Raw genomic sequence first — 13,155 nt, 5'->3', positions numbered from 1 at the left:
ACTCAGTTATATACCTGGTAATTTAGTATGTGATAAATTATAAGATACTACTTTCAGTTTTAAGGATAAATGTTGTAATTTGACTTTCAGTGTCTCAAATTTTAATATGGTGCCCATACGTACTTTCTTTTTACCTTTTATATAAGTCCCACTTCATCTTTTTACATTTCAGGAGTAACCAGTCATCTTTAAAACACCAATTTTATGCCCCTACTAGGCAGGAAAGTATTCTCAGAAAGCATCTCAGTTGCATTGTCAAATAGTTGTGAAAAGAAAAAGTATTCTTATAAAATAGCCAGGCCAATGATTGAATCAAACATTGTAGTCACTGATCTGATATCTTTATGAACTATAAATTTAATTTTTCTTTAATTCAAACCATCAGCTTTAGTCTTTTGCTATTTATTATTTGTTAATTAAATTTATATTAGTATGACAACTTTTAAAAACTTGGTGGGTTTTTTTTTCCAGCAATTTAAATAAAGAAAAGTCAGCTTTACAGCACATGAAGAATCAAATGGCATTAGATTTGGAACAACTTCTGAATCATCGTGAGGTACTTTTTCCATTTTGTCATAATTTTTACCACCTTAGGCTTTTTCAAAATCATATTGGGTTAAGATTATTGGATCCCAGTAGTCTGTGTTCATTATGAGTTAATTCTTATTCCTGGAATGCTCCTTCTTGATGGCCCCTATTGCCTTGTTCATATCTCTGTCATTGAATTTCCATGTTATTTAATAATTATCTGTCTTATTCCTTTCTCCCTCTAGACAGTAAATTTCTTTTTTTTTTTTTTTAATATTTATTGGGCTGCGTCGGGTCTTAGTTGTGGCATGCAGTATCTTTAGTTGTGGTATGCGGGATATTTTAGTTGTGGCATGTGGGCTCTTAGTTGCAGGATGTGGGATCTAGTTCCGTGACCAGTGGTCAGACCCAGGCTCCTTGCATTGAGAGTGCTGAGTCTTTGCCCCTGGACCACCAGGGAAGTCCCTAGACAGTACATTTCTTTAGTGTACCTCTGTCTTATTCATCATTGTATGGCCAGTGCCTGGTGTAAAATATTTGTATTGAACTTCAAAATTCCTAAGTTTTCTTTTAATTTGTTCCTCACAAAAAATATTTTAAAGGTAACAGAATCCCTATTTTATAAAAGAAGAAAATCAGGTTTTGGTGGCTTCCCCAGAGCCAGGTGGTAACTAAGAGATAACCCCAGTTTTTTTTCCTTTTTTTAAGCCAGATTTATTGAGATATGATATACAATAAAATTTACCCTTTCCAGCATACGTTTCTATGATTTTTGACTAATGCGTACAGTTGTGTAACCATCACCATAATCAATATATAAAATTGTTCCATCACCCCAGAAAATTCCCTCTTGACCCCTTTGTAGTGACCCTTTTCCCTAACTCCAGTTGATCTGTTTTCTATCCCTATAGTTTTGCCTTTTTTTTTTTTTTTTTTTTTTGCGGTACGCGGGCCTCTCACTGTTGTGGCCTCTCCCACCGTGGAGCACAGGCTCCAGACGCTCAGGCCCAGCGGCCATGGCCCACGGGCCCAGCCGCTCAGCGGCATGTGGGATCTTCCCAGACCGGAGCACGAACCCATGTCCCCTGCATCGGCAGGTGGACTCTCAACCACTGCGCCACCAGGGAAGCCCTATTAGTCTTTTTAGTCTCGGTTTTTTCACTTACCATAAAACAGATCAATCAATGTTGTTGTAAATATTAGTAATTTGTCCTAATTTTTATTGCTGAGTAGTATTCCATTGTATGGATATACCACAGTTTGTTAATCCATTCACCAGCTGATGGACATTTGAGCTGTTTTCATTTGGGAGTGCCTATAAATAAAGCTGCTGTACACAATTGTGTACGTATTTTTGTGTAAATATAAGTTTCCATTTCTCTTGGTAAATACGAGGAGCAGGACTGCTGGGTCATATGGAAAGTGTTTCATGTTGTAAGAAACTGCCAGACTATTTTCCAAAGTGACTGTATCTTTTGCATTCCCACCAGCAGTGAATGAGAGTTCCAGTTGCTCTGCATCCTTGCCAGCAGTTGGTACCGTTAAGCCTAGTTTTTTAATCCATGAATTTTTTCCACTGTACTATCACTGCCTTGTCTTAGCCATGTTTTTACCGTTTTGCTGTCCTAACAGAGAAAAAATGCTCAAAACAGATCATTGGTTTATGAGTATCCTGAAGACATTGTTTCCTAGTCTGGGAAAGATATATCAGGTATTTGGGAAGAAATTATTGGAAGGAAATTATTGAGAGAGATGAACTAGCGAATATTCCTGGAAGCAGCTCAAAGATGCATATCATCTAGAAATGGTGTCAGGGGAATTGGGTGAAGTGCCCAGAATAGCCAATAGATAACAGTTGAATAAGAATAACTTGGATAAATAAAATTTTTTGCAAGTTAAAATCAGGGCTGAGACTAAGGTGAGGGCAGCCAGGCACTGAAGGCACAGAATAGAGGAGGTGCCCCCTCTCAGAGGCATGCACAGTGCAGCGCTGGCACCTGAGACCTTGCCTCACCCTAGTCAGGACCCTGTGAAAATGATCTAGTATGAATCATTGCTTCAATCAGCTAAATTTTCTCAGTTTAAATTAGTGACTCATAAAGAGACCAAATGAACATTTAAAGTGTTTCATTTTCTTTTTGCACTGGGCAGCTCTTGCTCTAACTTTTTAAGTGGTGTCACTTAGTTCTGGTAAGACTGTTTATGGTAATATGAAATGAGATCCCCACCTCATTTACATAGTTATCCAATATGTGTTACATGAAAAAAGAAAATGAGTGGGATAGTTCTAGGTTGACAATGCTAGGATAGTTGAGGCATGGCCACAGAAGATTTATTTTCTATTCGTGTTAGCTCAAAACTGTTAGCTTAAAAATTCTCTCACGTTGGGAGTTCAATTGTGGTCTTAAGGGTTTCCAGGAATGATAAAATCCATAGTGGCCTCTTTTTCTATAAACTTCTAGCATTTATACATTCAAAAATGGTTGTGTGGGGCTTCCCTGGTGGCGCAGTGGTTGAGAGTCCGCCTGCCAATGTAGGGAGCACCGGTTCATGCCCCCGTCCGGGAGGATCCCGCATGCCGCGGGGCGGCTGGGCCCGTGAGCCATGGCCGCTGAGCCTGCGCGTCCGGAGCTTGTGCTCTGCAACGGGAGAGGCCACGACGGTGAGAGGCCCGCTTACCGCAAAAAAAAAAAAAAAAAAATGGTGGTGTGTATTTGGAAAGTGTATTAGGTGATTTTTATTCTCTTCTTTAGAGAAAATGTATTAACCTAATAATAAAAAAAAGTGAAGAGAGGGTGAGTATGGAGAAAAATAGCCTTTTTTAGTTTGCCTTTTCAGACTACAAAGCTCAGCTGAGATGAGTAAATGTATTAGGTTAAAGGATCTGCACAAAAAATACTAACTGAAAGATGTGATCATAAATTGAATTGCGATCTCATATCTGTCCACGTCCGTCTATTCTGAATTCTCCAGGTTCTGTCCCTGTATTCAGTGAAACCTTCGGAAAGCAGAGAGCAGGGGAAAGGGGCAAAATATCTCTCCTAACAAAATTCCTTCCATTAAGGCACAATTGAATGTCATGACCTCTGCCTTTATAGAAGATCGGAATAAAATCTGGTGTCATTTCTCTTTGTTTCATGAAACTATTTAAGGCAATCTACTAAGTACTTCCATTTATATTACATAATTTAGTCTTTGCTACAGTACCCTGAGATAAATATCATTGTCCCTACTTTTACAGACGAAACTGATGCTGATAAGAGTTAAGCAACTCAACCGTACTTACTGTCGAAACTTTTTTCTTTTTTTTTCTGAAACAAAAGCTTATGATCTTTCCCCTTAGTCCCATTTAGACAAAAATCTCAGGATGAATTACTGCTTGTGTGAGTTCCAGGAAAATTTGTGCCTCTGTAGATGAAGTTATATCCTTCTGTCTTTTTTACAGAAAATGAAAACTATGTAATTTAATGTGCTTCCTTTTCGTCTTAGTTGCCAGAAAAGTCAGAGCTGAATATCTTATCCAGGTGTTGTAATCTTTTTTTTCTTTTCTTTCACTTTTGATGCTTCAGAATAACTTTTTCTTTGTCTTTCAAGTGGAATGTAATCTTTTTTACCCTTAAATGTCTTCATTTATGCTAAGAGCTTTTAGGTATAAAAATATAAAATATAAATCTTAAATAATTAGGTTTTACAAAAGGTAAAGGAAAAGATTGATAGGATCTCACTCTTAGTTAACATTGTCAGGGCTTCAAATTAAACATTCAGTTTTGAGTATACGAAATGTGATTCCTTAGAATGGCTTCTCTCTCGTTGAGCATACCTCTCGAGTCTTCTTTAATGGCCTTCATTTTTCATTCATATTTATCCACTCATATTTGCCTTAATGAAACAAGATTTGCTGAACACCTTTGGAAATTTTAATTCTGCTTTTATTTGTATATATTTCATCATGTGTCCTTAGAATCTAAGCTTCCAAAAGTAGGGGAAGTATCTTTAATCAGCCATGTATCTAATAGAATACTGAGCATAATTTTAAGAAACTGATATAAAAGCCTTTTTCTGATTTCTTTTGCAGCTGTATTAGGGGGAGTGGTAAGAGCCCCACTTAGGAAGCTATTTCAGTATTTCATTGAGCAATAGGTGGTATCGTGAACTAAACTGGTGATGATGGTGTCCAACAAGCAGGGACCAATTTGAAAACTATTTAGAAAGCAGAATCACTGGGCTTCGTGACTGACTGAATTTAGAGAATGATGAAGAGAGGAGGAATGAGAATTGATGCCCAGGGTTTTGGCTTGTATCCTGGGTTTATGGTGGTGCTACAAAGAACATAGGAGGAATAGGTTTGGGAAAGAAGAACTCAAGAAAATATCTAAGTGGATATATTCAGTAGAGAGTTAAAAATGTAGTTTCTGGAGCCCAAGAAAGAGAAGTTATCTGGAGGTAGAGATTTGAGAGTCAACAGCATAAAGATGGTGCTTTACATGGAAGTAGATTAAATGAACTAGTAAGGGTATATAGCATGAGAACAGAAAAAGGCCTAGGACAGATTCTTGATGAGCACTAATATTTAAGCGCTGGGCAGAGCAAAAAATGCTTACTCAAAGAAGAGTGAGGAGTGACCAGAGAAATGGCAGGTGCCTCAGGAAAAGAGTAGACCCACGCGAAGCCAGAAGCATTCAGAAGGGAGGAAGTTGTCAGCAGTGGCTTAGGCTGCCAAGGGGCCAAGTCGAACAAAGATGAAAAAGAAAATGGTATTTGGATTTAACAAGATGTTTAAAAAAAGCAGTTTCAGTGGCACTAAAGGCAGATTGCAGTGAACTGATAAATAAGTAGAAGTTGAAAAATAGTAAAAGGAAAACTAGGCAACCCTTTGAATAAGAGAATATAAGGTGATCAGGGAGGGAGCCTGAGATCAAGGGCCTTTACCTCCCAGAGTTGGAGAGTATCCGGCTTAAATGGGGATAGGAAGGAACCAAACAGAGAGAGACATTGAAAGTACAAAAGAGAGAGGATGATCAATTGAGCAAAAGTGTTGGGAAAGGAGCAGATCCAGGGCGAAGTGATGGGATTTAACTTTAGGTGGGGCACATTTTGCAGGGGAGAAATCAAAATTACGTTAAAAGTAATAAGTTAGTAGGTTTGGTGGTAAGAATTTAGGGAGTTCCCATCTAATGGTTGTTTTCTAATGGGCAAGACACATGATAAGATCAGAGTTTTGAGGAAAATAGAAGTTTGAAATAGCTATGTAATAAATGAGTGATGTACATTACAGAAACAAATAATTGCCAAGATGAAATGTCATATATTTGTAGTAGTACCATTCTGTGTAATTTTTCTCTAGCAGCTTACACTCAGCATGCTAGGTGTAACCATGGAGAAGTGGACAGCTGGATTAACCCAGAATTACATATCTACTTGTTCAGCTCTCTTCTTAAATTCTAAGGCTGGAATTACTCTTATATTCCTTACATCACCTATATTTTGAAATACTGTGGAAAATGCCAGCAGTCAGACAGGCAAGATGGCTCTGCTACTTAATAGCTATGGATTCTTTTTTTTTTTTTTTTTGGAAGACAATTTTTTAGAGCAGTTTAAAGTTCACAGCAAGATTGAGAGGAAGGTACAGAGATTTCCCATATACCCCCTGCCACCGCCCCCGATGCACAGCCTCCCCAGAGTGTGGACATTTGGTACAAATGATGAACCTACGCCAACATGTCATAATCACTTAAAGCCCACAGTTTAATAGCTATGGATTCTTGAGACAATAATTTAACCCCTCTAAACTCAATTTTCTCATGTATAAATAAAGGTAATATCTACTTTACAGGGTTATATGAGAATTAAGCAATATAGTACATTCCTGGCATGTGACAGTAACTCAGTGAATGTAGGACCCTTCCCTCTTTTCCTTCCTTTTCAAGAGTCAGTTCAAATGTTATCTATTCTTTGAAGCCCTTCATAACTCAATAAAGAAAAACTTATCTTTTTTTTTTACTTCTTTCCCATAACTTTAAAAATACTTGTATTAATATTCCTATCACTATATATCACAATTACTCATCTGTCTTGCCAATAGAGTGCCTAGTTTTCCTTTGTGTATTAGCCTTTAACACAGTATTTGGTAAGTATTCAATTGAATGTTCGTTAAACTAACTATGATCTTTTCCAACCTTCAATAATAATTGCACTAGAAGCTGTCAAATTAGAAACCAGCCTTTAATATATTCACATTCTCTCTCCTCAAAAGTAAATATTTGTGGAATATAAGAAATCTGTTTCTCAAACCTGAGATTCTTCTACCCTTTCACTCACTACTTCTGCCAATAATCTCTCTTAAGGTCCGCAAGCATTTCAGTTAGTATTTAACCAGCATTTAACCAACCACTTCTTACTAAGTGCCTAGCGTGTGCAAGGCCTCACACTTACCTGGTTGGACTAACTCCCATGGTTCCAGATAACTTGCCTTTTATTGCAGTGAATGTCACTTAACAAAAAGAAAACAAACCCTGCAGTTAGCCAGGTTTCTGAAAAGTGAAGTCACAGTATAATTATCATTCTTTTATGGTATGTTTATGTTCCAGGACTCTAACTCCTGTGTTCTTTGTGATTTCTCGGAAAGTTTCAGGGACATTTCAGCATCACAAGTGCCCCTTAGGCAATCCACTTCATAAAGGGTTCAAACAAATTACATATTTCTATATGTGTGTCATTCTTTTTGGTTCATACTTAACTGTTTTGAAATTTTCTTAAGAATACCTTTTTACACGATTTTTGTATACACATATATACTTAAATTTTACAGTCAGAACAGTCAGTATGACTAAAAAAAACAAAAAGTGTGTGGGTAAGTTAATTTTTCTTTAAATGAAGATGTAATTATTTCTCAGATTCATACATTTCTCATCGTAGTGGTGCTCTTCAAGTTCAAGTTTGTTTTTGATTTCCTAGATGTAAATGTATATTTTAAAGACAGTTATTATAGTGGAAACCTAAAACACATACAGTATAAGTCATATTTTCCCTATAAAGTTTTAGAATGTTTATTTTTTCCATATAAAGGTATGTGAATTTAGATCTGAGGAAATTCAGGGAGTAAACTATTGCAAAAAATACTCATTTGTGAATGTTGAATTTAAATATACTTTAAGTATGACAAAACTAAACCTACTGTATAAAAGTAGTAATAATATCTTGAGTTTTTATAACTTCTTCCTACCAAAATGTTTTAAAATTTTTCAGCCCAATTATGTTATACTAAAGTGTCCCAAGAGCTCTGTGATGGTCTTATACCCATTTGACAGACGCAGCAACTGAATGTTCCCTCTCCTCAATTTTGAATTGCATAAAAGATACAAATTTTTTTAGATTGTACTCTGTGGACCTCTATGTTTATGTGGACTTATACAAAACTTAGTAGAACTAGGTCAGATTATTTTGATTTTATAAGTATTTTGGCTTCATTTTTCATCTTTTCATCATCAGCTTTAAAATTACAAATATCTCTGTTGTGTCCTGCAAATAAAATTCTGTCTTGTGTGAAACATTCTATCTCATCATAAAAATACTTTATCTGTGTATATATGCTCTTTTAACTTTTTTCACATCACACTTTCACATCTATTATGTATCATATGGACCTGTCATTTTCTGGTTTTTGTTTTTGCTTTTTTTTTTAAAGAATGAAATGTGTATTTTTCCCACTACATTTTAGAAGTTTGGTATGTTTTCTTTTAAATAGTAAGTACACTTCTCTGACCCTTTTTTATCAGTAAAGAACAAGTAAATGACCTCTTGCTATCATTTCTAACCCTGTGTTTTTATGACTTCTAGAATAGCAGCAGTTTATAACAAACCAAACAATTCTAGGGTATAAGGAAAGACGCAAAACAAACTGCAGAGCTATTAAAGTAAGTCTCTGGAAATATGTTGGCCAGGAGAGATTATTAACAATGAAATGAAATGATTATGGTCTTATTTGGCAGTATTTTAATTTAAACTTAACAAATCTATATCCCATATGAAGGAGCTGACACTGAGGGAAGGCAGGGAATACAACACGGAGAAGGTACAGGCACTGGAGTGAGTCACACTCTGGACACCAGGGCTCAAAATGGAGGATAGAGTCTGGAGTCTGAAATTGATGATGGAAATCAACAAGAACATGCGTCAAAAACTATCCGATTATACTGAAGTAGTAAAGGCCAGACAGCAACTAGATGAATACTGGTATAGAAGGGAAAGCCAGGCACCAAGAGGACGTGAATACCAGAAGGCAAAGCAGTTAGAAGTCCAAGGTACTATTCAGTAATCAGATGAGTGAAAGGGTCTGCGCAAACCAATCAGAACAGAATCAAGGTGCCCACACTTGTGTTTTAAGTCAACAGTCGCAGCAGATTTCAGTTCAGAGGGGCCTACTTCAGTGTGTTACTGCTAGCTTCCTCTACCTTCCGCTGTTGAAGATGACCTTAAGATTATATCCAAATTTAGGAAAGAATGTTGTAGGTGATTAGTTACATCCCCTAGGCTATGACAGCACAGTTGTGTCTCATTCACCAAACACTTGAGCTCTCACTAAGCTTTCAGTGGTAGATAGGGTATGACTCCAAAAATGTTTGTCATCTGAAATGCATTAGAATAAGGAGTAGATAAGCCTAACTTCCCTCTGCTCTGGTCAAGACTCCTTTCTTTATTCTGTCCTAGGCCCAAAACTTTGAATACTAGGAGATAATCAGAGGAAAATAATCAAGATGATAAAAGAATTCTTTTCAGTCATAAGAGAGATTAATGGATTAGGGGTGTTTAGAGAAGAAAAGACTTAGAGAGATACAAGAAATTCAAAGTAGGCAGAAATAGACTTGCGATACATCTCTACAAAGGCTGAAATTAAAACCTAAGGGTAGATATTATAAAGAGACATGTTTTGTTTGCTTTGTTCAGGTGTTATTGTTGTTGTTCTGCTTTGTTTTGTATAGAGGTTAAATAACTTGAAGGTCCCTTCCAAACCTGAAATTGCGGCTATCAAAGGCCTTGACAGAAGGCATCCGCATTACTGTGTACATAACGTCTAAATAATGACAGCTTTGAACCCATTTGAATCCTGATTTCATTTCTTAATAGCTAATGAATCTGGCTTTTTTTTAAAAATTTTTGGCCGCATTGCATCTTCATTGCTGCACGCGGGCTTTCTCTAGTTGCGGCGAGCCAGGGCTGCTCTTCATTGCGGTGCATGGGCTTCTCATTGCGGTGGCTTCTCTTGTTGCAGAGCACAGGCTCTAGGTATGCAGGCTTCAGTAGTTGTGGCACGTGGGCTCAGTAGTTGTGGCACATGGACTTAGTTGCTCCACGACATGTGGGATCTTCCTGGACCAGGGCTCAAACCCATGTCCCCTGCATTGGCAGGCGGATTCTTAACCACTGCACCTCCAGGGAAGTCCTTGGCTATATTTCTTAAAATCTTCTAAACCTCAGTTTCCTTATCTTGAAAATTGAAGTCATATCTACCTCTTGGTATTTGGGAGAGGATTAAATTTTTATGTAAAATACTTAGTGCAAAGCCTGGCACATAGTAAATACTACATGAATGTTAATTTGCCATACAAAATCTGTTTTGTGTATTGTTTAGAATATAGTGCCATTGACATTCAAGGTGTATTTTTACTTCTTCAAAAATCATACATTGAACTATGTTAAAAATTTGTTTTGATAATATTAATAATTTAAAATTCTCATTGAGCACTTAGAATATTGATAGATGACTTTGAAATAAATTTACATTTTCTTTTAAACTATAGTGTTAGATATGATAATGATATTGTGGGGTTGGGTTTTTTTAATCTTTATCTGTTAAAAATCTCTACTGAAGTATTTACAAGTGAAATGATCTGAGGTCTGAAATCTGCTCTAAAATATTTCAAAATAACTAGAAAGGAAGTAGATAAAACAGTGTTGACAGAACATTATGGCAGTTCCTGAGATGATTAAGCATAGAGTTACCATATGGCCTAGCAATTCCACAACTAGGTTTATACTCAAGAGAAATGAAAACATGTCTACACAAAAACTTGTACATGAATGTTAGATGTTAGCAGCATTATTCACAACAACCCAAATGTTCACCAGCTGATGAATGGGTAAACAAAATGTGGTATAGCCATACAATGGAATATTACTTAGTCATAAAAAGAAATGAAGTACTGATAGATTTACAACATCGATGAACCTTGAAAACACTATGCTAGGTAAAAGAAGCTGGTCACAAAAGACCACATATTATATGATTCCATTTATTTGAAATGTCTAGAACAGAGAAATCAACAGAAACAGAAAGTCGATTAGTGGTTGCTTAAGGTTGGGAAGTTGAGGACCAGATGGGATAGAGGAGAGGAGTGATTCCTAGAGGACTTGTTGTTTCTTTCTGAGGTGATAAAAAAAAGTTTTAAAATTGTATACTTTAAATGGATAACAATATGGTATGTGAATTGTATCTCAATAAAGCTGTTTGAAAAAAATGATACTGACAAAATGTTGATAATGATTAAAGTTGGGCAATAGACACTGGGGGCTCACTATGCCATGCTCTCTTCTCTTTGGATCTTTGAAAATTTCCATAATAAAATGTTGTTTAAATACTCTTTTAGATGAAGTTTAAACCTCCAAAATATGAATGTACTTGGTTTAAAACAAGGTTGGTTTCTACCTTGCATTAGCTCAGGTAGGAAAGATGCACAGAATTCTGACTTGACTGCCAGATACATTGTTACTCCTCTAGAAAAGCACTTACATTTAACCTCCAGTGGAGCACATAGTTTGCATTATACTTGTCAGAGCTATTTTCATCAAGAAATGCCATCTATGTGTCCCCTTGCCAACATCTTTGCAGAGTTTACAACTTTCAGCAATTTATTGGCATCAACTATGCAATACTCTTAAGCAGCTGCTCTGCAGTTGAGCTGTTTTAATATGCCACCCTCTATGCAAATAGTTTATATTAAATGGCCAAGATATGTGCTTTCGGATTCAAGAGAGCAATTTATCTCTTTTATAGAGATTGTATAGTAACAGTCATCATCTTCATCATCATCATCATCTGGAATTTTCATAAGAATGTCCTTAACTCTTCCATTTTGAAGAGTACTGTACTGCAATGTGCTTTTTATTGTTTTGTTTTAAGTTTCAATTGTGTAATCAGATGCGGTTCTACATTTGTTCGTTTTAATGAAAGTTTCCTTCATTCTTGAAGTTACTGTAATTGTCTTATGTATTTGATATACTAGAATTATAAGATATATACTATTAGGTTTTTGAAAATCACTATAAAAGCATATCAGAATTAATGAATATTATTATAAATCAAACTGTTATAGAAGAGTGTTTAAAGGTCTCATACAAGTGGTAAAAGGAAAGAATTTGAGGCATGGCACTTTTGCTGTATTTGAATTTTATAATGAACAAGTAATGCTTCTATAATTTTAAAAAGCAGGAATTTAAAAAGATATTTTGACAAATGGCTTTCTAAATTAATGGAACATTTGCCAGGAATAGACTAAGACTGCCAAAACGAAGGGGCCACATATTAGGACACTCCACATTTTGTCATTTTGGACAAGAGAGCCTACTTTCCACCTGAGGACCCTAGAGTGGAGCCTGCTTGACAGATTTTCTTATCCACATATCCAGAGATTGTACTCAACTGTCTCATTCAGATGAATGGCCCATAGCAGCAGAAAGAAAACATTTAATCTGCTCCTTCATTCATAAATTGGAACACACAACCAAAGACCGTCAGAAACTGGAAGAAAATTAATAGCACAAAAGGGAAAAATCACAATAAACAGAGAAACTGACTCCCTTCTCCAGAGAAAACAAAAATTTCTGTAACAGAAAAGAACTTACAAAGTATTGTAATTAGTTTCTTCAGAAAGATTTGAGGAAGTAGTATTTACAGAAAATAAGCATTATACAGAAAAAGTTTCTGGTGTTTTCAAAAATTGCTAAAATCAAAATCATGAAGTTGTTATAAATAAGTAAAAATGCCAGTAGAAGGATGTCAGGAAAAGCCACTGAACTCTCCTAAAGCTTAGAAAAAGGTAAGAAGACAGAAATTAACAGGGAAAAGCTAAACAATATCAACAATTCCAGAGAGAAATAAAATACCTGCAAAGAAATAAAGATCAGCTTGGCCTCATAGTTCCTAGAAATTTGACTTTAGAAGATAGAGATGTAACACCGTCAAAGTTCTGAAGGGAAACACAGTACTTTACCACAGTACCCTCTCTCATGAAATTACTAGATTGTTTGCCATCAAACGACAGAAAGAGAGCAATGCAAGAAATAATGGAACATGCCAAGATGTGCAATAAAAAGAAATTTCAGAATAACAACTGTGCAGCTGTCTTAAAAGAAGTCAGTACAAAATTGATCCCAGCAAACAGTATGATTAAGCTAGATAATCTTAGGTAATATGGGAAAAGACATATACTAGTTCCATCAATGAGGGAAAAAAAGGCAAGAACTCTTAAGAAGAAGGGGGGGAAAAGTCTCTATGAGAAAGTCAGGGCCCAAGTAGGAATCTAAGTAAATGGCATGATTTTGAGTGATAGATGCAATGTAAGAAAAAGAATC

The 13,155-nt window shown here is 36.1% G+C and overlaps 1 protein-coding gene across 2 annotated transcripts in view; it reads left to right on the top strand.

Annotated features, from left to right (window-relative positions):
- The window catches only part of PIBF1 (progesterone immunomodulatory binding factor 1), a 212,723-nt gene that overhangs the window by 183,269 nt on the left and 16,299 nt on the right, over positions 1-13,155 (top strand). For both annotated transcript variants that reach the window (XR_010937036.1, XM_067713708.1), the window contains one exon: positions 472-556. Coding sequence is in view for 1 of the 2 variants with exons in the window: in XM_067713708.1 (XP_067569809.1) it covers positions 472-556 (85 nt within the window). In the remaining variant the exon portion in view is untranslated. The remainder of the gene's footprint in view (positions 1-471; positions 557-13,155) is intronic.

Source organism: Pseudorca crassidens, chromosome 18, assembly GCF_039906515.1.
Source record: "Pseudorca crassidens isolate mPseCra1 chromosome 18, mPseCra1.hap1, whole genome shotgun sequence".
In the NCBI taxonomy this organism is placed as follows: domain Eukaryota; kingdom Metazoa; phylum Chordata; class Mammalia; order Artiodactyla; family Delphinidae; genus Pseudorca; species Pseudorca crassidens.
This window is presented reverse-complemented; position numbering and strand designations above follow the sequence as displayed.